General features: G+C 37.3%; 3 protein-coding genes across 5 annotated transcripts; 2 read left to right on the forward strand and 1 right to left on the reverse strand.

Moving 5' to 3' along the window:
* Positions 1-5,555: 5,555 nt before the first annotated feature.
* Positions 5,556-7,489, forward strand: LOC137714100 (transcription factor FER-LIKE IRON DEFICIENCY-INDUCED TRANSCRIPTION FACTOR). The gene is made up of 5 exons (XM_068453389.1): positions 5,556-5,938; positions 5,981-6,155; positions 6,300-6,500; positions 6,699-6,875; positions 7,064-7,489. Exons 1-5 carry the CDS (start codon positions 5,673-5,675, stop codon positions 7,169-7,171), a joined length of 927 nt encoding a protein of 308 aa, XP_068309490.1. The 5' UTR covers positions 5,556-5,672; the 3' UTR covers positions 7,172-7,489.
* A 697-nt stretch (positions 7,490-8,186) lies between these two features.
* On the reverse strand, positions 8,187-15,253 carry LOC137716392 (uncharacterized). Of its 3 annotated transcripts, XM_068455838.1 has the most exons (7): positions 14,680-15,253; positions 11,436-14,318; positions 11,131-11,184; positions 10,411-10,751; positions 9,999-10,090; positions 9,860-9,921; positions 8,187-8,771 (listed from the first exon to the last, which is right to left on the reverse strand). In XM_068455838.1, exons 1-4 carry the CDS (start codon positions 15,142-15,144, stop codon positions 10,491-10,493), a joined length of 3,663 nt encoding a protein of 1,220 aa, XP_068311939.1. In that variant the 5' UTR covers positions 15,145-15,253; the 3' UTR covers positions 8,187-8,771; positions 9,860-9,921; positions 9,999-10,090; positions 10,411-10,490. The 3 variants fall into 3 exon arrangements, with proteins under 3 accessions (XP_068311939.1, XP_068311940.1, XP_068311938.1); XM_068455839.1 differs by lacking the exon at positions 9,999-10,090; XM_068455837.1 differs by lacking the exon at positions 8,187-8,771 and having other exon boundaries at positions 9,027-9,921.
* Positions 15,254-15,865: 612 nt separating this feature from the next.
* LOC137714947 (superoxide dismutase [Cu-Zn], chloroplastic) lies at positions 15,866-19,984 on the forward strand. Its single transcript, XM_068454112.1, has 8 exons — positions 15,866-16,289; positions 16,811-16,872; positions 16,949-16,988; positions 17,090-17,185; positions 17,280-17,311; positions 17,485-17,560; positions 17,840-17,893; positions 19,695-19,984. Exons 1-8 carry the CDS (start codon positions 16,016-16,018, stop codon positions 19,718-19,720), a joined length of 660 nt encoding a protein of 219 aa, XP_068310213.1. The 5' UTR covers positions 15,866-16,015; the 3' UTR covers positions 19,721-19,984.
* Positions 19,985-23,831: the final 3,847 nt, after the last annotated feature.

Below are 23,831 nucleotides of genomic sequence, written 5' to 3' on the forward strand. Positions count from 1 at the left end.
GTTATCTATTTTCTAAATGTAGATGAGCGATTTGATCAATTGTGGTCTATATGTATTTGTTCCCACATATTTTACTGCCATTCAAGAAGTCTCCAGTCATCGAGAAGGCAGAGGTTGGTATTTTTCTTCACTGGCATTATAGTTGTGGATTGGTTTGCACTTGGGATCAAATTCTGGCTCTAAAAAATTTATATCACTTGATTTGTAATTATTGAGAACATATTTGATCTCATGGCCAAATGAATTTTGTAGATTATGGATGCAATTATTTCTCATGGTTGCTTCTTGCGAGAATGTAGCGTTCAACACTCCATTGTGGGTGTGCGCTCACGTCTAGAGTCTGGAGTCGAACTTAAGGTGAGCTACCCTTTCTACGCATTGGTAACAACAGGCTACCAGATTCCAATATGTTAATCATATAATATTTCAAGCAGCACTTAGAATGCGCTTGAAAACATAAGCATGCTGGTGTTACAAGCTCTGATCACATTTGGTTATTTTAAATCGATTTTCAGGATACTATGAATTCTCAATGTTGATTGGATGTTTGGGTAGTTAAACATCACTGAAAATATGTGATCCTTTCCCTTTTTCATTTTTCCTTTGGTTTGGATTTCAGGAAGGTGATTGCATAATCCACTGAGCTAGGAAAAAGGGTAAACTCAGTTACGGGTGGCAATTATGTAGGAATGCATGGATACATTGATAGGAAAATCTCATTATTTTGTTGGTCTTTTATCTTTAACACTTGTAAACATGTTCTTTATGTGGAATATTTCTGTAGTTTCATTATAGACATTCCATTTCTACTATTGGATTGCTTGCCATCTTTGATTTTATGAAAATTTTAAATTTTTGGTTTTATTTCAAAATTTTGCATTTCTATTTTTTTTTTTAAATGGAACCTACTGGGCACAATAACAAAAATAGTGCAAACATGGATGGAGAAGGTCATCTGACAAGTTTGTCAGAACATAGACACAAAAAGGCCTTTATTTGTGCCTGTGTCTTTGAGCACCACACAGTGTATTGTGCCCTTTTAGTAATGGTGACGCCCATAGAGGGCACAGATACAAACTTAGTTGCTGCACGGTTGCCATTGGTCTATGGACGCATATGTTGGTGCCCTTTGACCTCAAAGGGCACAAATAATTTATGGTGTGCAGTGCCCATATTTTTTGTAGTGATAGCAGTAGTTATGTCATTATCAAACTGAAATTACAAAGCAATGGAAGCAAGAGATTGTATTTTTTCTCCTCTGTATTTTCTCTACATATTTGTGAGTTGATAGACCTTTGTATAAGAAAACTATGTCTTCTATGTTAAAGCCAAGAGATGTGAAAAGTAGGCAGCGCATCTTCAACGTCTTTTGACTGGCAAGACATGGTGGATGTTACATAACCTAGTCTTCAAGTTTTAAAACATGAAGACTAGGTTATGTAACTTGCTATGAAGTTCTGGGTCTTTTGCATTAGGTTCAACAACTTTAACTAAATTAGTGAGAATATAGGTCCAAACTGGAATTAGACTGTAAAGGCAAAGATGAGATGAGTGTCTTTATGATAAAAGTAGTTCGGCGATTGATATGCCTAACATTGGATGTCACTTGGGAATATCCGATCATAGAACACTCTATTTTGCCAAGTTAAACAAGTGACCTCGTTTAACGAAATAATCAAAGACTCTTTTTCGGCAGAGACTTAGGATAGATAACCAGTTGAAAAAGGAGAACTTGCTATTTAACCAAACTGTCAAGACTCCTAAACTAAACTGATTTTACGACTCCAATATTGTTTAACCAAACTGTAACCTTTGCCGGTTGCCTCTAAGAAATTTTGTTTAACCAAATTGTAATAGTCCATCAGCTACTAACTCCAAACCTGTTTAACCAAACTAAATTTGTGCTGACTTGTTCGTAGAGCAGGTAGTCTTTTTCTCAAGGGTGTGAGAGGGTTTCGTGTAGAGCGTTGATTTGTGTGTTGCGTTGAAGGTCTCTTCTATATTGTAAACTCCCTAGTATTTATAGGAGCAAATTCCCTTGATGCCCAAGTTTGTCGAGTTGCAGAGTCCTAATAACATTGCAACTCCTTGGCATTTTCTTATTATACTTAGAATTCTCTTTGACCGAAGCTTTATCACCTCTGAGTCTCCCTCGTTGACTTAAACTAGGACTCTAACCCTAGACTTGTTCAAGGAAAAATCCATATCAAGATTCTAAAATACACTAGGTGCTAGTCGGACGGCAAGTTAGGGTCTAACGCCTAGATGGAGTAGGCGGATTTAAGTAAAGTTATTATATATTGTATAAATAAGTGCATATTTATACTTAAAAACACACATAATTATATTAGGATATTGCAAAATAAATTGACATTTAAATTATGAAGTATTAGACACATGGGGAACAAGCATATAATAATTGTTCGTCCAATTATTCAATAAGTCTCTTACATTTTGTTGAAAAATTAAAATGCAAATGAAAGTTTTCGATTTTCTATTTATGTGAGAGTCACAACCTAGGCATGTTTAGGGACTAATTGGGGCGGTGACCAGTCACCTAGCTCCTAGGTAGCAAAATGTGGGGATTTTTAGAACAGTGATCCATATCCCATCCAAAACCATCTTGATGAGTTCAAACCCTTGTCCAATCAATTATAATCCCTAGACATCCTAATTTGTATAGAACTCAACTACTCCACTAGCACTGCACCATTGGGCCGAGACTCATAACCTCCTTTCTGGGCTAACATAAATCAACTTTGCCCAAAAATTAATTCTGCCAAAATGTGAATTTCAGACCCCAAACATTAGGATTTGGCTGAAATGTGAATTCCAGACTCAAACAGTAACGTCAAGTAATAAATTTGAAATAACTAGTTACTTAGTGCTACGATCTAATAATATTTTTCTTAACTTATAAAAGGGGTTAAGTTCGAATCTCGTAAATGACGAGTTCAACCTCAAATTATTATAGCCCAAAATTTTCATCCCTTATTGCCAAAAAATACAAATGAATAAGTGATGATGCGTAAAAGAAACGATTAGAAGAATGTGGCTATGAACAAATTTATTTAAACTTGAAACAAACTGGGAACTAATTAAGAGCGTGGACTGCACATGCATGCACGAGTCCTAATGAGGTGTCTTACAATCACGTGTGGTGCAACACATGCACAACTCAATCCAATTATTCTTTTGTTTTCATTGCAACTAATTGATTGGATGTAAGCTTAACTAATTAATTGGTTCTTCGAAAATTATTAGTACCCGACCGCCTGAGAATATGATTAACTTTGTTTAAGAAGATGATGATGCCGTCATGTGGCATGCCTTCAAGCAATTCACTGCCAAATGACACATTGGCCGACGCAAGGAAGCTCTCTCCAAGTCAAGGAGGAATTAATAATAATTTAGGAATACTTCAAGTATGTTATTAATTTGATTAGGTGATTTGTAAGAAAAATTTGTGTATTTGTCTTGCGGATTGTGTTGAATGCTTAGGTTTGTCTGGTGTTTGATTGAACTTGATTGAACAATTAACTAGATTTAATGCACGTGTAAGAAACAAATGGATACTAATTTTAAAATTTGTGTAATTTAAAAGTAGAATCGTAGATGAAATAGTCGCAAAGAAAACTTATTTTCACTCCTTGACATACATTTCTTTATTCATTTCTAATTCGATTATAAACACTAAAATCGACCTAACGGTTTTATCACCAAACACGTAGAGTTCATCACCAAAGGGTAAACCTTATGAATGACATAGTCAGCAAGACGTACAAATTAATAAGTGTTTCTTCAAATGAGTATATATATTATCAATTATGACATAACTGATACGTGTAGGCATTAAGTGTGTTTTTTAATTTTAATTTTTTTAATAAACGATATTATTTACACTAAAGGGAAAGAGGTAGACTTAGCTTCACAATGAGCTAGCAATAATGTGATTCAAATTCGTCTTTAGCAAGAATCGAACCTAAGACCTCTCACTTACAAATGAAGATGAATACTATTAGATCGTATTACTGAGTAGCGGCATTAAGTGTTTTAAATTGATAAATTATACAAAGACTGGAAAGTGAAAAGTCATTGTCGTAGGAGTTCAACGGCGCACCGAATCGAGCAAAGAGAGTAGCTAAAACAGAAAGTTTCCCTGTGGAAATAATAAAATGAGAAGTTTGTACGAGGCGAATACAGAATTCATGGAACCTCTTACTTTGTTGACAATCACTTGGGAGGGCATTGGATAAGCTAATTAACAGCCTATAGGTATAAATTAATATCTCATAAGACATAGAAAAAAGATTTGTTGGGAGTTGACTAAAAAAGTGGACTAATCGTAAGAAATAAGATTTCTTTAATTAGTCTTTAATATATGTATAGAAATGTTTTCTTAGTCATCTAATCACCAAGACAGTTCTGCTGAATCATAAGATTATATTAATTTAAATCCAGAAATTTTAAAATATTTGACAACCTAATAAAGCTCCGTTGAATCTGATACAGAACAATACTTTACAAGCATATTCAACTCTCTAAGGCTTCATTTAGCCTTAACGATTAGAGTGAGAAAGGATAATATAAAATATTCAAGGTATTTTAATAAGAAATGAATAAAAAATTTTGCTACCAACTTGAAGTCATAAGATAGGTTACTCTCATTAAGAAAACTTATACAAAACAATCTCCCACCAAAAAGGAGGTTAGATGATATTAGTTTTCTTCATGTCTGATTCACTTCTAATCCCTCAAAACGAAAAAATCAAGTACGTTTACCTTCATTATGGTAAGTTATTTATTCAAATCCATTTCTAGCAAGGAACAAACGAAACCTAGTGGGTGAGAGTTTTGAGGCAAGCCACACAATACTAACCATGGTAATACAAAAACATTTAGATATGCTAGAAGTGCTTTCATTAGAAAACCTTTCAAACGCTTAATTAGAAAGCACTAGAAATTTGAGATTCTATGACCATAATTTCTAAATTTTTTTTGTCAAAATTCAAAAAGTGATTTTAGTTATTTGAATGAGATATAACGCTTCTAGAAACAATCCCAAGCATGCTCTTAATCTTTTATTAGAGTTACTTTTAGTTCGAAACTTTGATGCTTATACTTCTCTTTGTGAAGTTACATATATATATAGAGATACAATTCTAAGGAAAACAATAACTTCTAATCTATTTACAATAGGAAATAAAATCTTACAAGATAATAAAACAAAAATAATTACATTCCTTCATAGAAATTACATCATTTAGTCTTTAAGTATATGACAAAAACATTTGTACTTATTAAGAGGCAATGATTTGTTGTAGTTTTGTCAGCTCCTTCAAACGTTAAATAAATGGCTAATACTAGGGAAATCTTAAATCAAATTTGCAAATTAAATGATGTGTCACCAATAATAAATAAACACATTAATCAACACTTAAGTAATAATCCGCTCATCAACGTTCACATCATTTGATTTACAAAATTTAGTTTAAAATTTGGTCTCCCTAACATTAATCTATACAATAAGAATTCCAGCGTCTTAGAAACCGCATCTGATTTCTTTCACACTTGAGAAAAATATGAACTTTACTTCTACGAATTCTATATCTATATAAGTATATTTTAAGACGAGGTTAGCTACAACTCACTACCAAACAAAGAAAAGCAATATGGATTCGCTGGGAAACCAGCATCAAGGAGGTCATAACATCAACGATTTTGAGTTGCAAGACTTCATAGATGATGCAAACTTTGATCAATTCATTGATATTATTCGCGGTGACGGTGAAGATCCAGCGGCTAATTTTGATCCTGACCTTATGATGAATGGCTGCTTTGATGATTATAGCCTGTTTGGTCAAGCTGGTTCTACTACTCCACCAGGTCTTATGTTTGGTTTTAATGATGTAATTGTACCGGATCCAACTACTTCTTTGTTTGCTACATCACCAAATTTTGATGGAGAAATGAAAGGCAGGGAAGAAGAGTACTATAATGACGGGGAAGATTCGTCTGGAACAACCACAACCATGACAACAACGAAGAGGCAAAAGGTTGACCGGTCACGGACTTTGGTGTCGGAGAGGAAGAGGAGGGGGAGCATGAAGGAAAGGCTATATGCATTGCGGTCTTTAGTTCCTAACATAACCAAGGTAAAGAATACATATCCAATCCAAAACTTGTAAATGCGTACAGAGGCTTAAGAACTTTATATAGTTTTGCGGAAACTATCTTTGAAGAACAAAAGTTATGTGTGCATGATTGTTGTTTAATATGTTGGAGATGTATATACACAGATGGATAAGGCCTCCATTGTTGGAGATTCTGTATTGTATGTACAAGACTTGCAACAGCAGGCTAAGAAGTTGAAAGCTGAGATTGCAAGCCTCGAAGCATCCTTAGCCGGAGCAGATGATCGAGAAGGACATCTGGAAGGATCAACCAAACCTAATAAAGATTCAAACAATGACCAGTTCGTTTCTAAGGGCATCCTTCAGGTTAGAGTAATGTTATTTGTACCACGTCTATTGATCATCTTGCTAACCACCGGTTTACTAAAGACAGACTCACCTATGTATATAGGACCCACTTGTATTAGAGAGATGGTTAACAATATGGTCCTATAACAACAATCTCTGATTGTTCCAACAATCAATTTGTGCAAAATTGTTGAAACTAAAATAACTAGTTTGCAGATAGACGTGTCTCAAGTGGAGGAAAAAGGGTTTTATGTGAAGGTGGCATGCAACAAGGGAGGAGGAGTAGCCATATCACTTTACAAGGCACTTGAATCCCTAACAAGCTTCGATGTTCAAAGTTCTAACTTAAACACAGTTTCAGCTGACAGATTTGAAATCACATTTGCTTTGAATGTATGTATAAATATTTTTTACTTTCTCTGATCTGTTGGCAATTGTTACACTTCTAATTTTATATATACACTACTTAAAAACAAGGTATAAAAGATGAGTGTTAAAATTGCTACCCTCTCGATGTCGTCAAGTGTTCAGTCTTTGTCCTTCTTATTAATTACCTAATTGTTAATATTTGTCAAAAACAGGTAAAGAAATGCGAGCAGGACGTCGTCAACTTGCCAAATTTGAAACTTTGGGTCACGGGTGCTTTTCTTAACCAAGGTTTTAAATTGGCTTCTGGATTCTCAGCCTAATCTCTCTCATATGCATGTATGTTGTAATCTGAGTATTTAAATTAACCCAAATTTTCATATAAAGCAGAATGTAACAAAAAGGTCTAGTTATATAGGTTTCTACTTGCCAAAGAGCCATGAACACATGCATGCATGCAACGAGAACAATTTATGCTTTGTAATTTATCATTTTCAACCATCTTCGACGCCCATCGATACATGTATAATATTTCTTTCATGTTATTCTATCTAATAAATTGTTTCTTATCTAGAAATATGCTTTTAGATTTCTGAATATGGTATTAATTTCCTCTAATAATAACAATGATTAAGGTGTCAGTCAAATATACAAATCGATGATGATAGTAGACAAAGAGTTTTACCTGAAGAGCTAAAAGGTTGCTGGAGGGTCGTCGAGAAATTTTTTTAGTATAACGTCATATATTACCAGTTTTCTGTGTTATAATTAAATGGACGACACAAATGATATATTAGTGATTTAGTCTGGAATATCTTCTTCAATATACTTAAACCGATAGTGGTTCTTGACACCTGAGTGTTTTGCTATTTGACACCCATTTCTTCATAACGTGCAAATTGACCCTCTTCTAATACTTCAGCTAACAGAAAAAAAATAATAACAAAAGTTGATGAGTTAGTGATTGTAACCGAGCTCTAATATGGAGGTCGTCCGCATCACCACCGACATACAATTTTTTTTTTTTTTGTATGAATGATCTATAAATGAAACTTCGAGAACGATTCTAATCTATGAACAGTACAGTAAGTGAATTTTTTAATTTTTTTAAATTAATGTTAAAATTACTTGTAAATGAGGCTTAAACAAGAAACAGCAAAATTTTATTTTGTAAAATTACATTATTACCCTTTAACTTTTTTATTGTGATAGAAAACTAAATAATCTTTGCACCCTCTTTTGGTTAACAAAAAAATTCGATTAATATTATCAATATGTAGTTTAGATTTAGATAAAAAAAAATAGGCAATCAAAACGAAACCGTGATTTCAAATTTGGAAGGATTCCAGAGAGTGCCAAACAGAAGCCAAAGAATCCTCTCTGAAGTTTTGCATCAGAGGACGGTGCAGAATACACCAACAATACATCAACCAATAAGTTTTGCATCACCCTCGACAACACTAATAAAAGTTGGGGAATTAGTGCAATTAGCACTTGGAATTTCTACATTCAAAGTCTTTTTGAAGGCGTCGCATTGAACCGCGAATGGACTGGTACATTGAGTGGTGAACATGTCAAACAGGGATGAAGAGGAGGATCACTCAGGATCCCTGAATCCACTACACTCGCTCGTGAGCCTTCTGAAAGCAATCCCAAACATGCTTTAAATGATTGGCTAACTATTAGTATAGTGAGAGAAGAAAGATTGCCCAAATTGACATTGCAACCACATCCATCATGTCGACCATCTAGTGCAACTGTGCAAAAGCTCCTTCCAAGATATGGAAGCATCGCAACACCGCCACAATTTGCCCGTATATTTTGGCATGACAACCGTACTCTAACAAGGATTACAGGCCAGCCGAAATCCAGGGCATCCAGCGGCATGCATAGCTTCTTAAGCAAGCATAAATAAAGAGTGAACTGTCACACAAGTATGACCATATGTTATCAATATGTAATATAACACAGGATCTACATATATTTGCAATTAAACAGAAACAAGCTATAAGTTGTAATTATAAATCTCAGAGTACTCTCTCTCTCTCTCTCTCTCTCTCTCTCTCTCTCTCTCTCTCCTGATGTCTTCTTATCTCTCTATAGTCTATATCTTTGTAAACTTCAGGTCTATATATTGGGTTCCCGCTGTAAAAAAAAAAATATGATCAATGGAACTATGGAGGACTGATTTTGAAACCCTAGTTCAATCCTACATACAATTCAAATTCAGCTTTGATAGCCTTTACAACTGAAGAAAAGATGAAAACTGAATAGAAAGGAGAAGGGATGCTACTGCTTCTTAGTTTCTCATATTTTCCTCTTAATTCATCTAGTATGAAATTTAAGTTGAACCGTGAACCCGGTTCTCAAAATGGCATCTGTTTGATGACAAGGTCACTGTCGTTCTGACACGGATTATAAACTGGGGCCCTCGGCTGAACCTTACAATCGTGGGGGAAGGAAACACTGGCAATCGCTAATGAGGTACCTTGAGGTTTAAAAATATGACCACAGAGGACAAACCGATGTGCCTCAGCCACTCCCACTGAGTCCCCGTTGGTTGTTTTAATAACTTGTTTGGGTCATACGAAACTTATTTATACGATTCTCAAAATTCAAAAAACCATAGGTCTAGATTTGCATTTTTGATATGTGCAAAGTGACAAACGTGAATTTTTGTAGTTCACAGAATAGAACTGGAACACGGTATCCCAAAACATAGAACAATAGAGTCAACTTTAATGCGACAAGACAATACAATATAAGATGTTTAGACAATACAATATAAGATTAAACATCTTCTATCTACATATTACTATCATGTTTTCTTTTAGAAAAAAATTAACATGATAAAATGGAATAACATTTTTGGATCTGATGGTCTGTAGGACCCGAAGTTAACCACATGATGGAATCCAGATCATGAGAAGTAGCATTTGATTTTAAGTTTTAAATAGAAGGAACCGCCATTCCAGTGTAAGAGAGGATAAAATAAAGACCAGAGAGCATACCACGGCTCTGAAAAGCTTCGCTCAAGCACCAGCCACCAAGAGGTTCAAGAATCAAACAGTTCCTGGAAAACAGGCAGACCAGAAAAGATTAAAGAACTATTAGTAAGTTTTACTGAAATGACGTCACCAAAAACAATACCTGGCTGCAAATGAGAATGCTCATGTGAGTTTTGAGGTTGAAATTTATCAATCACCATATGCAACATCATGTATATCGATGAAAACTTTAGCCTGCATGAATATCTTCAATCATCAGGTTCAAATTATAACTTCAGAAGATTAACAGATCCCAACCGTTTGGGATCAAAGATGAAATTCTGTATAGTCATCCAGCCCTATCCAACCGAACGCTCATATCATCTATCAGATCGACAATAACTAAACTATCCTGGCCACCAATGCAAAACATTCAGCCTAATGTTTATGCTTACTAAAATGCTCTATACAACTTGGCTAATCCCGAATCTGCATTAAACATGGGTAAGTTTAATCCATAAAACAAAAAATAAAACAAATGATTATAAAAAAATTTAGAAATGGCAGGTACTGACCTGACCGTAATGGAGCCAACTAAATCTGCCTTTACAAACTCAGCAAGGACAAAGCTAAATCCTAAGATATACAATTCTGACTATGTTAGAACTCCATCTTGACCAACACAGTTTCTCTTGGACATGACCTGCAATGTTGTCCCTTTTGTAATCCAAGCGGTTACTTCAGGTTGATGTTCGAAACAACCAAGAGAATGTAAACTTCCATCTTCCAGTTGCACACCATACACAAATGGGAGTCTAAGGGTAATGAAACTCTCTGGAGGTAGAACCACTTGGGATCCGAGGTTGAACTGCAACTTCTGCTCACGTTCTGGGATTGAGGGAGGTAGAGATGATGCCTGCAAGTAAAATGATTGCAATAACATGAGAACAAAGATTTAAGTTTGTAAGAAATATCTAATAAAGAAAAAAGGGGGAAAATTGTGTAGAACTAGCAATACATTTTGAAAGAATAAAAACAGCAACAATGAACAGGTGCGTGTTACATGCACACTGAACAACAATAATAAACAACATGAAGGATTTGTGATTCTGAAACAGAAACTGAACCGAGAGATACTAGCAAACTGATTTATTAAGCTTAGAGAATTCTAACTATTCGGGTGTCAATTCTAACTCATCAGGTGTCAAATTGTAAAATAAAATATACCAATAAATTAAGGTAGGCAATATCATTAAGGTCATGCATACTATACTTGAGGAGGGATATAGAAATACCTCAAATTGTATAACTGGGCAAGTAGCTAATATCACTGGAAAGGGAGGTGTGACCTACAAGCAGAATCTTTAGTGAGCATCGGTAAGGGAGAAAAACATTAGCATAAAACCAAACCTCCTTTAGTTAGGTTAGGTATAGCATATTCTGGATATTAAAAATGGTGCTGCATATTTTAAATGCATGTAATAGGAAAAACCTTGTAGATAGCCAATCCAAAGCAATAAGCTTAATGACTAAAACAACCTACTTATTAACTATCTGTAGAATGTAATGAGAAAAATGGATTATAAGAAACATTCCATACCACAAAAACCCTTTGAAGCTGTGATATTGTGCCAGCAAACTTCGTCTTCAGTGAATTTTGCTTATCCCTAGAGAGCTTGCAGTGTGGGCAGTTCATATAGATTGGTAAATTTCTATTCAACATAGAGAAGGCACATCCACCATCATCAAGGCTAATCGACTGAAAGCTCCCTTCAAGACGTTTGGACAAATTCTGGACTGGAGATGCATTAAAAGATGTGTGATTCTGCTCCTTCCCTGGTCCTGACTGCATTAGCCCATCTATATGCAGATTACCAATAGTTACTATCTCTTTTGACTTAGTTACATGTCTCTCCTTATTTGCACCGGTAGCAGTAGCAATCCTATTTGAATTGCGGTGAACTTTACCATGGAAACCATTCCTACTCATTTTCGAATTATCCAGCAGGCTATGGTCTAAGTTTTCCTGAGATTCTTCAGGCAATTGATATGAGGACCCAAGCTCATGAAGATGCTCTGGATTTAATAGAAAACGGTGGCCATGGGGGCACTCATGCTCAAATCCAACATACACTACTACCTGTTTTAAAGAAGGGTTCATTTTGAACTTTTCACCGCTATTCAGGTTAACAGGAACTACATTACTACCTATCTGTAGATAGGGGTCACCATTTGTGCTGTTGGTCTCACTAAAGTTTTCCTGAACAGATAAAACATCTTCAGATTTCCGATTTCTATTATCACTAGTCCGTTCTACACGCTGCTCCATTGTCCTAGTTTTCTTGATAATCTTATCTAAACCCAATGAAGACTTTTTCCTCGGCTGGATAGGAGGAAATCCTGAATCTACAGTCGCTGTTCCAGCGACAACCTCAGAAAAAGCTTTACGCATGGTAAAATTGGGAAGACCTTTCCCAAAACTGATTTTATTATCATCAGACACTACGTCCTCTGCAGGTTTTCTATGACTTGCTACTCCAGATTTTAACTCCCCTGTGTACAACTGCACACCAGCTTTAGATTCAAACTTGAGGTTGGATTCTGACCTAACTACTGAACCTTGTTGCACTGCACTGGTAGGTAACTCATTCAGGCTTTTCTGCTTTCCCAAATGTATTATCCATTTCAAAAGAAACTTCTGAGTGGAAGAAAACCCGCTTTGAAGCAAGCCTTTAGAAGGTTCATAGTACTTTGCAGCACCAATGCGGACCAAATTCCATGAGGAAGGTTGAATAGGGCCTGTATTGCTTACTTCAGGCAGTTGAAGTGTGGGAAGGTGCTTGTCACAATCTGGGAAGCAATTGAAAGTAATGTTTGCTGACTCGAAGTCAAAAGGATCAGATCTTAGCTTCCGTGAACGACCACAAGAACATGCATGAAGGAAAACATATCCACTGGAATGTTGCTTCACAGGAACTCCTGAAAGTGATTCACTAGCTTCAACATCATGTCTCTGGTGCATACACGGTTTTCCAGTCAAACTAACGGCATCACACAGTTGCCTTCCAGATTTCCAGATGGATGTGCATTCATCCTCCAACTTTTTTGCAAACTGTTGCACTGCATGTCCTTTCACCATTGAATGGAAAGCTTGCAAAGCCTTCTCTAGATGGGCTTCATGCTGTGAAGTTGGGTAACAAGCAGGCAAGTCTTTGAGATAAACCTCTTTAGCAGCTGGAAGAGTCCTTTCACACCACAAAATTGAAAATTTTGTGTTTAGCCTTTTACCATTCTCCAGGCAAGATACTGCTAAATCTAGAGGATCCGTACCTTTTGAAGAAACTCCTTCAGCCTGCTGAGGAACAGTGTTTCTTAGGCGAAGTTTTCGTTTGCTAATTTCAGTTTCATATAAGCACCCACCTTTTGCAGAAAGAACTCCATCAAGAATTTGTTGACTGGAAGATAACCAAATTTGGAAATTTGGAAGTTCAGGAGTAGACATCGTCTTTCCAGATGCAGCGGATGAAGATGCAGCAGATGAAGATGCAGCTGATGCAGCGGCAACAGCTGCAGCAACAGCAACCATACCTACACCAGCAGTTGAACCACTACTGGAATTATTTACCGGTCCCCCCCTACCTCTTAGAATATCAGATTGTCTGTAAATAAAATCCTTGACTGATATGATATCCTCTTTGCTTGCATTCTGACCATGACTTTCAAGCAGAAGAGAATCTGAGGTTGCCTTCCCATTCAAAACATCTTCCACAAGTCCTGTGGCAAATTCAAGAGATTCACCTCTCTGATTCGTAGACCTATCTAACAATAGGACAGCCCTTGATGCATCAAGGGAGAATAAAGGTGCTGAATTTGAAGCACCCCCGCTTCTTGACCCCGCATGACTGCTTTCAGAACCTGAGAGTGTTCTACACTTCTTAATTAAGAAACGAATCTGTGCTTCAAGGGATGAATGCAGTTTCTTCCGAAAACTGCCCTCAGATTTACTCACAGGGCGGGCAAGCACAACCACTGAACCCGAACCTTTAACAGGCAAGCTTGGCCTTGCTAAACTGTTCACACTAGACGATTGATTAAGTGAGGATGTATCTGCTGACTCCTCCAGATTAGAACTGGGATTTGGCGCATTACAGAAATCATCAATAAAAACAAACAGTGTGACTGGGGTACACTGTCCTGGGAACAAAGAAGTGTAGGAACCTAAACCTGACATAAGTGAAATGGAAGAAGCATTGCGAGTCAAGATGCCACCACTTCTACCTTGAGAAGAATTGCTAGTGGAGGTAGCGGATGTGGTAGGCCGTGAAGATGACGATGAAGGTGGCCTGGACGATGTTGGCTGCACAGTTCTAGATCTCACAAACGGAGCCAAAGCATGCTTGGCAGTTTGTAACACTCGAAACTTTTGTAGGAGTTGCGAATCAAACTGTGATCCCTCCAGAATATATACTATTACATGGCAAACCTGCATTACTCATTGGGTTAATCACAGTTAAATTAACCATTCACCGACATTCGTATCTCCTAAACATTAAAACCTCAAAACTTCCTTTTCAAAATTTTAACTGCTCCAATACAAAAACTGGTCATGTACTGAGTACAGATTAGTTCTTGTACTAGCAACTAGATACAAAACAATGCCCACGAAACCCGTTGTCTGCGAAATTTTCACACAGATTTTTTGCAATACTCCGATGTTTATACACAATTATAGAATCCATTTCTGTTAATTTCTGTACTACACCATAACATATCACAATCCCAATATCTGAACTGAAATGCTTCCTCTAAGAAAAAGAGAGAGAACCAAAAAAGCAACAACTTACAGAGAACATGAAGAGCAGCGCCTGAAGGTCCCGAAAGTCATGCTCTTCCACTGGAGAGTCAAAACCCGACCTGGAACCCGAGAACCCATCAGCCACGGCGGGGCACCGGGTAGAGCAGAACTGCAAAAACAGAATGCCTTTTTTCTGTTCATGGAAGTAACTGATTCTTCGCCACCTAAACCAGTCCCTGAGCTCCTCTTTGTCAAGAAAGAGGCTTTTGTCGAGATTGCCCGACCCGAACACGTTGGAGTCGAGGATCCGGTTGATGAGTTGAGCAGAGTCGTCGGGGCTCCGGCCAATGAAGCCCACGACGACAACACCGTCGGAAGAGGGAGGGTCTGCGGAGGAGGGAAGCGGAAGGGTTTGGGTGGGTGAATTGGAAGTGGGTTTGGCGGTGGGTGTAGGAGGTGGGCGGACTAGGACCCGCATGGATGATGGGTTTAGGTTTGGGTTGGGGGTGCCCATGGATGCAAATTGGAAGCTCCAGGATTCTGGTTATTTGGTTTGGTTTATTTGGACTTCCATTGACAACGGATACAGAGTAAAAGGAGGAACCTATAAAGCGAAATATAAGAGCGTGAGAATCACACAACATTTTTTTATTTTTTACTTTTTTGGTAACATATAAACAAAATATCGAAGTTAACATATAAACCTACAAAAATGGGCCTAAAACACAACAAAAACACTAAAAAGCCCAAAAACAGTTGGGCCGAAATTAAAACACATCATTTGAAACCAGAAGCTTCTACTGCTTTCTACGGACACAATTCCAGGCAATTCATCCGATTCCTTGTCGACCAGCGAGAGTCACCTCCTTAGACGCCACATCCAACCCCGATTTGCTATCTGAGCACAGCCATAAATGAGGCGAATTTTTCTTTTAGTTAAGGGCCAAGTTGTTACGCTAAAGTGTTTGTAAAGTGATTTGGGCTTTGCAGGATAATTGGATTAGGCTAATTTATGTTCCAATAGTAACGACATAAGGATCAAATCTTTTGGTTGGTATCCAAACAAAAAATTAACTTAATATAATTTGTAGCTCAATTGATAAAGAATTTTCACCACCTGAAGCTCTGAATCCGATTTTCGCTATCCCAAAATTAAAACTAAAAACATTAAGAATAAAAATTTGGGTCCGAAATGGTATCAATATAAAGGAAACCACTTTTTACAGCACAAAATAGAGAGCGGTTAAACCCAGAATCTTCCGAAAGCTGTCGAAAAGAAGGAACCAAAGTCCCAAATAAAACACCAAAAGCGCCCGAGTGGCAGCTCCTCACTCTCATTTTATCATCTCAACCGCCCCCAGCCACCACCCAATCCAAAGCAAACAATGCAAGCAGCTTCGGCGGTCATGGCAGCTCAGACTGTGATGCCTTCATCCCCCACTCTCTTCTCCCAGCTTAAAAACCCTAACCCTCGCTCAATTCCTCATTCCTCCTTCCATGGCGTCTCCCTCAAGCTCCCACTCAAATCCCAATCCATGTCCTTCGCCGCCGCCGCCCCTAAGCCCCTCACCGTCGTCGCCGCCACCAAGAAAGCCGTCGCTGTTCTCAAGGGCACTTCCAGTGTTGAAGGAGTCGTTACCTTGAGCCAAGAAGACGATGGTATCTTCTTTAACTCTGCCCCTTCAATTTGTGATTGCGCTATCGATATCTGTTTCCTTACTCTGATATGGGTTTTCGATACTATTCCTGAATATTGGTTTATATTCTTAAATGGTCAACTCTGCTAGGTTTAATCTCATATTGTTTTATGTCTAAGAGAATGGAAATGTTGAAAAGATTGTGTGTCGGTTTGAATTTTTCGCGGTTTAGAACTAAATTTGGATTCTGCATAATGGGTAGTGAATAGGTTGTTTGGACTTAAAGCAATAGTTTAATCTGTAGATTTTCTTGTTATCTAGTTTCAACTAATATTTGTTGATAATTTGAAGATGTGGGTACTCAAATCTTCCCAGACTCGGATTATATTTGATTTAGTTGATTGCTCTTTCAATTGTTCCTTTAATTGTGTGTGATTGGTCTGCATTCCGTACTCAGAAACTTGCGTTATCTGCACTCATAATTTCAGTGACATTTGATGGTGCAATGACTGCTTATGACTGATTGTGTTTTACTGTTCTTAGGTCCTACAACCGTGAATGTTCGTATTACTGGACTTACTCCCGGGCCTCATGGGTTCCACTTGGTAAGTGTTTTTGAATTAGCTTTTGGCATCTGTGGATTAGTAAACTTGTTTCTAAGTGTTTCTCTTTCTTGTGTAGCATGAGTATGGTGATACGACAAATGGATGCATATCCACAGGTAGGATCAACTTAAGCTTAAAGTGTTAGGGTTATAATATTATGTTATATTTGTGATTCTATTTTGATGTCATTCTAATGAATTTCTTTTCCCCTTACTAGGAGCACATTTCAATCCTAAACAGTTGACACATGGTGCTCCTGAGGATGAAATCCGTCATGCGGGTGACCTGGGAAACATAGTTGCCAATGCTGATGGTAATTTCATATTTTAATTCCCTTTTCTAACTTTTTTTTTTTTCCAATATCACAATCCAGTTAATGTACTAAGTGATTTATTGTGGGGATGCAGGGGTGGCAGAGGCAACAATCGTGGATAACCAGGTAATCAGCTTGGGTAATACTTTCCTATAAGAATGTGTGTACCTTTAGGGCATGTTTATCTTTATCTTCATACAAGTTTTGGTTTGGTGTCTGACATTTTTATGTTTTTTGGTACCGTATTCACCTTAGTAGTATTTGATTACTAAGATTTTGGTTTTGGCTAAAATTTGTAGATACCATTAACTGGTCCTAATGCTGTAATTGGAAGAGCACTTGTCGTTCATGAGCTTGAGGATGATCTTGGAAAGGGTAAGTATGTTTATAATCAACTTGTTGAAGAAACTTGTTACTGCATTTAAAGCATAAGTGGAGAAATTTTACGTGCAATGGTAGTGTATGGTTGGCACTGGAAATTAACTCTTTTTATCCTTTTGAACAAACCATTTGGGTGGGTAATGACAAGAAAAGTTTTTCGTTCCCTTCCATTTTCATTTGTTGGGGGATGTAGAGAAGCAAGTTACTACCCTTGATGTTTCTTCCTCCCTCTTTGTATTACTTTCCCCAATCACATTTGGTTTGCATTTGTAGGTGGACATGAACTCAGTCTGAGCACTGGCAATGCAGGTGGAAGATTGGCATGTGGTAAGCAAGAAAATTTGACTTACAATTTATTTCTCTGTTCTTGTTAATCCCTTTTCTGTTTTACTGTTTGAAAGAAGATTGTATGTTGTTCCTTTTTCTAGTTGTGAGTTGGAAGAATATGATAAATTGATGATGAGGAATAATATTCTCAGGAAATAGGGTAATTATTTCATTAGACATGGGCCTTTGTGCATAATTATTTCATTAGATGTAGCACGACAGGTTTTCCTCTAATGTATGCTTTTATGATGAGTGATAAACTAAAAGAAAATGCCCATGACTAACTTGTGTTAAGGTGCTATAACATATGAAATTTGTGATCAACAAGTTTGTTATGCATAGAGCCTCCGGAAACATTATACCTTTTATTAACGTTCTATTGGGTAAATTTGAGGGATAAGCTTTTATATTTGTGCATGTCTTTCTGTGTGTGCGTGTAGCATAAAATTAGTAACTCTTTCAAAACCACTAAACATTTTCCATGTTTAATAAGGGTCTTGAGAAACCTTGATATTATTAGCTTCAGTGTTTTACTGTATCTTGTATATATGGATAATTTTAAATCAATAAATAAAAATGTACAGGCCATGTTTTCTGTTGAATTATATCCGAAACTTTGTAATTGTTTCAATAAAAACACAGCCAACTGATTTAACTAAAAAATTGTTGGAATGATGAATTGCAAATCTTGTATCTGTTGATGAATTCTTTTTTGTCCCAACCTATGGGTGGAAATTCCTATATGGCCGAGCATGTGGATGCCTGTTGCAGTCTATAATACTTGAAGGACATAATCCAATTGATAAGGTGACTTCAAATATGACATATTTTGTTGGGAACTCAGACATGGGTTTGGGCCAAATAGTTTCTGTATGGGAGTCATCTGAGATACTTATATGTTGATAAATGGCTAGATCGTAATAGATTATAGATGCATTCATGGAGCCGTTCTGCTTATTTAATGGGTCATCAATTACAATTATTCTAGGATTAATTTCTCTCATCATTAGCCTCATAAAGGAGGTTTTCAGAACCGTTCAGAGAATCCCTCTCTCATTCTCTCTCCTATTAAATTGTAATTCTAGTGAATAGTTAGTAAACAGTGCAAAGGGGATTGGGTTGAGAGTGAGTATCTTGTGCATTTCGTTCCGGTCATAGTAACGGCGGCCTATTCTTCATTATTTTTCCATCGCGTAGTGCTCTTTAAATGATAGGCTTTGGTAACAACATTATCGATACACATAATGGTTTATATTAGGCATACAACAGCTATGTTCAACATAGGAAGAAAGGAAGCAGTGTATGGTTCCCCCCCTCACCCCACCCCCCCCACCCCCCTCCCTCCCTTACCATCTTAGCTAGTTTGTAGTCCGGTGAATGTCACTTCTAAGCGTACTATTTGTTATTCTCCCGGCTGTGGAACCAATTCCCACATCAAAAAATCTGGGCCTAGACATCTTGTAGTTGGACACACACTCAGACACATGCATTTCAGTCATATCCTAGTTAATTACTATGGAGGATGGTTAAGCAGATGATAATTAAGAAAATGGTTTCCAAGTTTTTCTGGACATGCTGTGTGTTTACGTAAAAAAGTACAGTTGCTTTAATTCTACAGGTACATGTGCCGATATTGGTTGAACTTTCTTTTGTGAATTCCATAATCACTGTATCATTGAGTTTTAACTTGAATATGTTCTCCAACACTGCAGCATACATGTAACTTCTCGTAGGCTTGTTTCCGTAATTTCATTAAATTCTTCAATTTTCTTCACTTTTTGTTGTGATCTTGTGTGTGCAGGTGTGGTAGGTTTGACACCGGTGTAATCGGAACTTCCTTTCCAATCAGTCTGCTATGTAGAATTGGCTGCTGTCGTGCTAGAGTTTGTCATATAGAACTTAAACTATTTAGGGTGTAATGTTAAATTATGGACAAATTCATCATAACATTTGTGGAGTATTTTGATCTTAATAAACTTTGAGTTGCTATGTTTGCAACATAAATGGAGAACTCGCGATTGACTTTTGGAAGCAGCGAGATTGGATTTATAATGTTCTTTCATCCCATAAGATTGAGCACGATTCTTGAGTCGAGTATGCCTGATTGAGCACAATTTTCTTCACTTTTCATAGCATTCTTTTATCGAATGCGCACAATGCTACGTGCGCATTCAATAAAATTAGAATGGCACATGCAAGATTTCATGCTGTGAGTGCAAGGATGCATATAAATGAACTAGAGTTGCACCGTTCGATAAGATTGAGCATAACTCTATAGTGTTGTTACCGTAATTCACCGGATTTGGATTGTGAATGGCATAGTTCGAGACTGATTACCTGACCGGTATGTGCAAACAGTCATGAAAACCTAGGCGGCAAGACGCCGGGTTCTGTTTTTTCGGTTTGGTGGTAATGAAAGGGAGGGAGGGAGGGAGGTTTTGTTTTTGGCCTTCTATTTTGGACAAAGGAAGAGTTATAAAAGAGCAGAAGGCTTAGTTTTGCCTTTTGTTTCTTCTATTTTCTGGTTCAAGGGACCTCAAGTGGCATAACAAACTTCCAAGCATGAAGCCGGGCTGCTCAACCAGCTTGCTTTCTCTTGTCACAACTTGTCTGTTCATATGATTCTAGTCCATTGCCTTTTAACCTCATAAATAATTAGACCTATAAGTAGATTAAATTTGTCAAAGATCTACTGGCGGTTTGTAATGGAGAGTCCACATTGACATTGATAATTGAATAGAAGGTAATACTCTTAGCTACCAGAGTTACAAGCCCGACAATATTGACATTGTTTGAGACTATGCTAACTTGTTATAGTTGTCTTGTGAACTCTCTTTTTAAGGGTACACTTGACACCATGAACTCTATCCAACCTTCTTGTTAGTTGATAGTGATTAGTCAACTTTAATCACGAGTTGTTTTACATTAACTCGGGGTCCTACACAAATAGCTAGACACACTAGGCTTAGTAGGCTAAGCTCATAATTTTAATCAACACGTAGCTGGTGGGATTCGTGCCATCATTCTGGTAAGTGTAGCCAACAAACTGTTTCTCTTGTACCAGATCTAATAAGCATCTCATCAATCGGAATTGCCGGACCTATCTTAGGCTCGAGGGAATAATATAATAGGGTTTAAATTTCGCGATTGATCTCCGTCGTTTAGGTCAGGTTTTATTTAGTCCTACAATTTTTGTGACTGTTGTTTACTTTTTTTTTTTTTTTTTTTTTTTTTTTTTAATCGATATTTATTGAACATAAGAGCAACTCCAGCGTTGGAGCCCTCCCCCTGGCAATGCACTATTCAATCCACCTAATGAACAGTAACTGCCCTTAATAAACAGTAAATAGCCCTGGCAATAGAATTTGCATCTCCACCGTTACACTTCAATAGCCATGACAATAGGCAATAAAATATTAGTATTTTTTATTTATAAAATAATACAAAATAATTTTAATTGTAATATCAGATAAGATTTTTAATCGTTCTCGTTGCGCCACGTGTCATTATCCGAAGTATTATTAAATAATACAAAATAATTTTATTTGTAATTTCGGATAAGATTTTTAATCGTTGTCGTTACGCCACTTGTCATAAAATCCGAAAAGACAATTATTGGAGATGGATTTCCGATAAATTTTTTAATCGTACTCGTTATGCCATGTGTCATTATCTGAAAATACAATTATTGGTGATGGATTTCTGATAAGATTTTTAACCAATCACGTCGCGCCACGTGTCATAATCTGTTCACAATCTTTGAGGATAGATTTCCATCAGATTTTTAACGAATGACGGCATGCCACGTGTCATAATCTGTACACAATCTTTGAGGATAGATTTCCATCAGATTTGTAACGAATGACGGCATGCCACGTGGCATTATGTACAACCTAATCCTTTCTGAATCCTCTATATAATCCACCATCCATCCTCACAAATCTCACACCAATTTTCTCAAGGTCTCTATCATTATTCATAGTTTCTGCTTCCTTATTCACAAAAATCTGTATCATTATTCATAGTTTCTGTTTCTTTCTTACAATGTCTTCTTCTTCTTCCTCAAGGATGATGTGGGAATTCAATCAGGAAGAGAGAGAATTGTTTAACGAATCAGAAGCAATGTTCAATCACCAGGGGGTAAGAAATGAGAAGGAAGAGGATAAGGAGCATCAAATGAGAGATGACGAAGTAAGAAAGGGCAGAGCCTCACATTCCCGTCGAGTCATCCAAGGTGCGGCTCAGATCTGTAGGTCCAGCCGTTCCAGAAACCTTGATAGAAGCAGGCAACGACGAGGTATGGAACTCTTGGATGATTATTTTGTTCCTAATAGTGCATTCCCTGATACGTACTTTAGACGTCGTTTTAGAATGGAACGACATTTGTTCAACAAAATCATGATTGCTGTTTGCAACCATGATTCTTATTTTGTGCAAAAGAAAGATGCTTTTGGTGCTATGGGTCTACTGCTTGAGCAAAAAATTACTGCTGCCTTGCGGATGCTTGCATATGGAGCATCTGCAGACCAAGTGGATGAGATAACGAGGATGGGGAAATCAACCATTCTTGAGTCCCTGATGAGGTTTTGCGGAGCAATCGAATCTATCTACACCGCTGAGTACCTCCGCAAACCTACACACATGGACTTGGAGCGGCTGTTGAAGAAGGCGGAGATGCGTGGCTTTCCTGGGATGATTGGAAGCATTGATTGTATGCACTGGACGTAGAAAAACTGTCCAAGTGCATGGCAAGGCGCTTACGGGGATAGAAAATGAGCAAAAAGTATCATTCTGGAGGCGGTGACATCTTTTGATACATGGATTTGGCACACCTTTTTCGGGGTCCCAAGAGCTCAAAACGACATCAACGTCCTTGCCCAATCCCCAGTGTTCAACGATGTCCTGCAAGGAAAGGCACCAAAAGTTACGTATGAGGTCAACGGACGTATGTACGACGGGCCATACTACCTAGCTGACGACATTTACCCGCGATGGTCAACATTTGTCAAAACAGTGCCACGTTCGCGGAGTGCAAAGGAAAAACACTTTGCAAGCTGTCAAGAGGGGTGCAAGAAGGATGTGGAGCGTTGTTTCGGTATCCTCCAAGCTCGCTGGGCGATCGTCAGGGGTGCTGCCAAATTGTTTGATGTAGAGTCGCTTCGATCCATCATGATGACATGCATCATTCTTCACAACATGATTGTGGAAGATGAGTACGATTATGAAGCTGTTGATGAATATGAGCCAGACCCGATGAACAATTCAAGAACACGTATATATTGTGCTCATAACGCCACCGATGAGCCCGTGCAACATGAGCCATTACAAAGGGATGGACGTTACAATGAAAGGCTCATTCAACGATATACTGCATTTCAAATCCCAGACATGCACAATGCCCGACAAATTGACTTGATAGAGCACCAGTGGGCATTGAAACAAGCTGAAGATAATTAACTTCATTTAGTGTGTTTTTTTGAATTTGGTATGTTTATGTTATTTTATTTGGTGTGTTTTATTATTTGGTATGTTTATGTAATTTTTTTATGTTTATGTTTATGTAATTCTTAGTATGTTTATGTTTATGTTTATGTTTATGTAATTCTTAGTATATGTAATTTTTTTATGTTTATGTTTATGTTTATGTAATTCTTAGTATAAATAACTTACCAAATTAATTTGAATAAATATTCAAGAAATTGGAAACAACATAAATAATACAAACAATAAATAATAAATTACAACCCAAAGTGATTGGAAAATTATGGGCTCCGATTACAAAAAATAATCTATTCATCATCACTTAACCAATTGTGGTGCTAGGATGATCTTCTCTTACGGTGCTAGAACCACCATGGCTTGCTATCGTTTCTCTTGCATGCCTCCTTCGCACCACGTCCGCTTTCTCTGACTTCCAAAAAAATTTAGAATTTGGAGA

This window comes from Pyrus communis, chromosome 14 (assembly GCF_963583255.1).
Source record: "Pyrus communis chromosome 14, drPyrComm1.1, whole genome shotgun sequence".
In the NCBI taxonomy this organism is placed as follows: domain Eukaryota; kingdom Viridiplantae; phylum Streptophyta; class Magnoliopsida; order Rosales; family Rosaceae; genus Pyrus; species Pyrus communis.

Excerpts from the sequence above, each read along its gene's own strand:
- LOC137714100 (XM_068453389.1), top strand. The coding sequence starts at position 5,673 with ATGGATTCGCTGGGAAACCAGCATCAAGGAGGTCATAACATCAACGAT. Across the intron at positions 6,501-6,698 it reads TTTCTAAGGGCATCCTTCAG|ATAGACGTGTCTCAAGTGGA; the intron begins GTTAGAGTAATG and ends ACTAGTTTGCAG. Across the intron at positions 6,876-7,063 it reads AAATCACATTTGCTTTGAAT|GTAAAGAAATGCGAGCAGGA; the intron begins GTATGTATAAAT and ends TGTCAAAAACAG.
- LOC137716392 (XM_068455839.1), bottom strand. The coding sequence starts at position 15,144 with ATGGGCACCCCCAACCCAAACCTAAACCCATCATCCATGCGGGTCCTA. Across the intron at positions 11,185-11,435 it reads AGCTTCAAAGGGTTTTTGTG|GTCACACCTCCCTTTCCAGT; the intron begins GTATGGAATGTT and ends TTCTGCTTGTAG. Across the intron at positions 10,752-11,130 it reads GCCCAGTTATACAATTTGAG|GCATCATCTCTACCTCCCTC; the intron begins GTATTTCTATAT and ends TTTTACTTGCAG.
- LOC137714947 (XM_068454112.1), top strand. The coding sequence starts at position 16,016 with ATGCAAGCAGCTTCGGCGGTCATGGCAGCTCAGACTGTGATGCCTTCA. Across the intron at positions 16,873-16,948 it reads GGCCTCATGGGTTCCACTTG|CATGAGTATGGTGATACGAC; the intron begins GTAAGTGTTTTT and ends TTTCTTGTGTAG. Across the intron at positions 16,989-17,089 it reads AAATGGATGCATATCCACAG|GAGCACATTTCAATCCTAAA; the intron begins GTAGGATCAACT and ends TCCCCTTACTAG.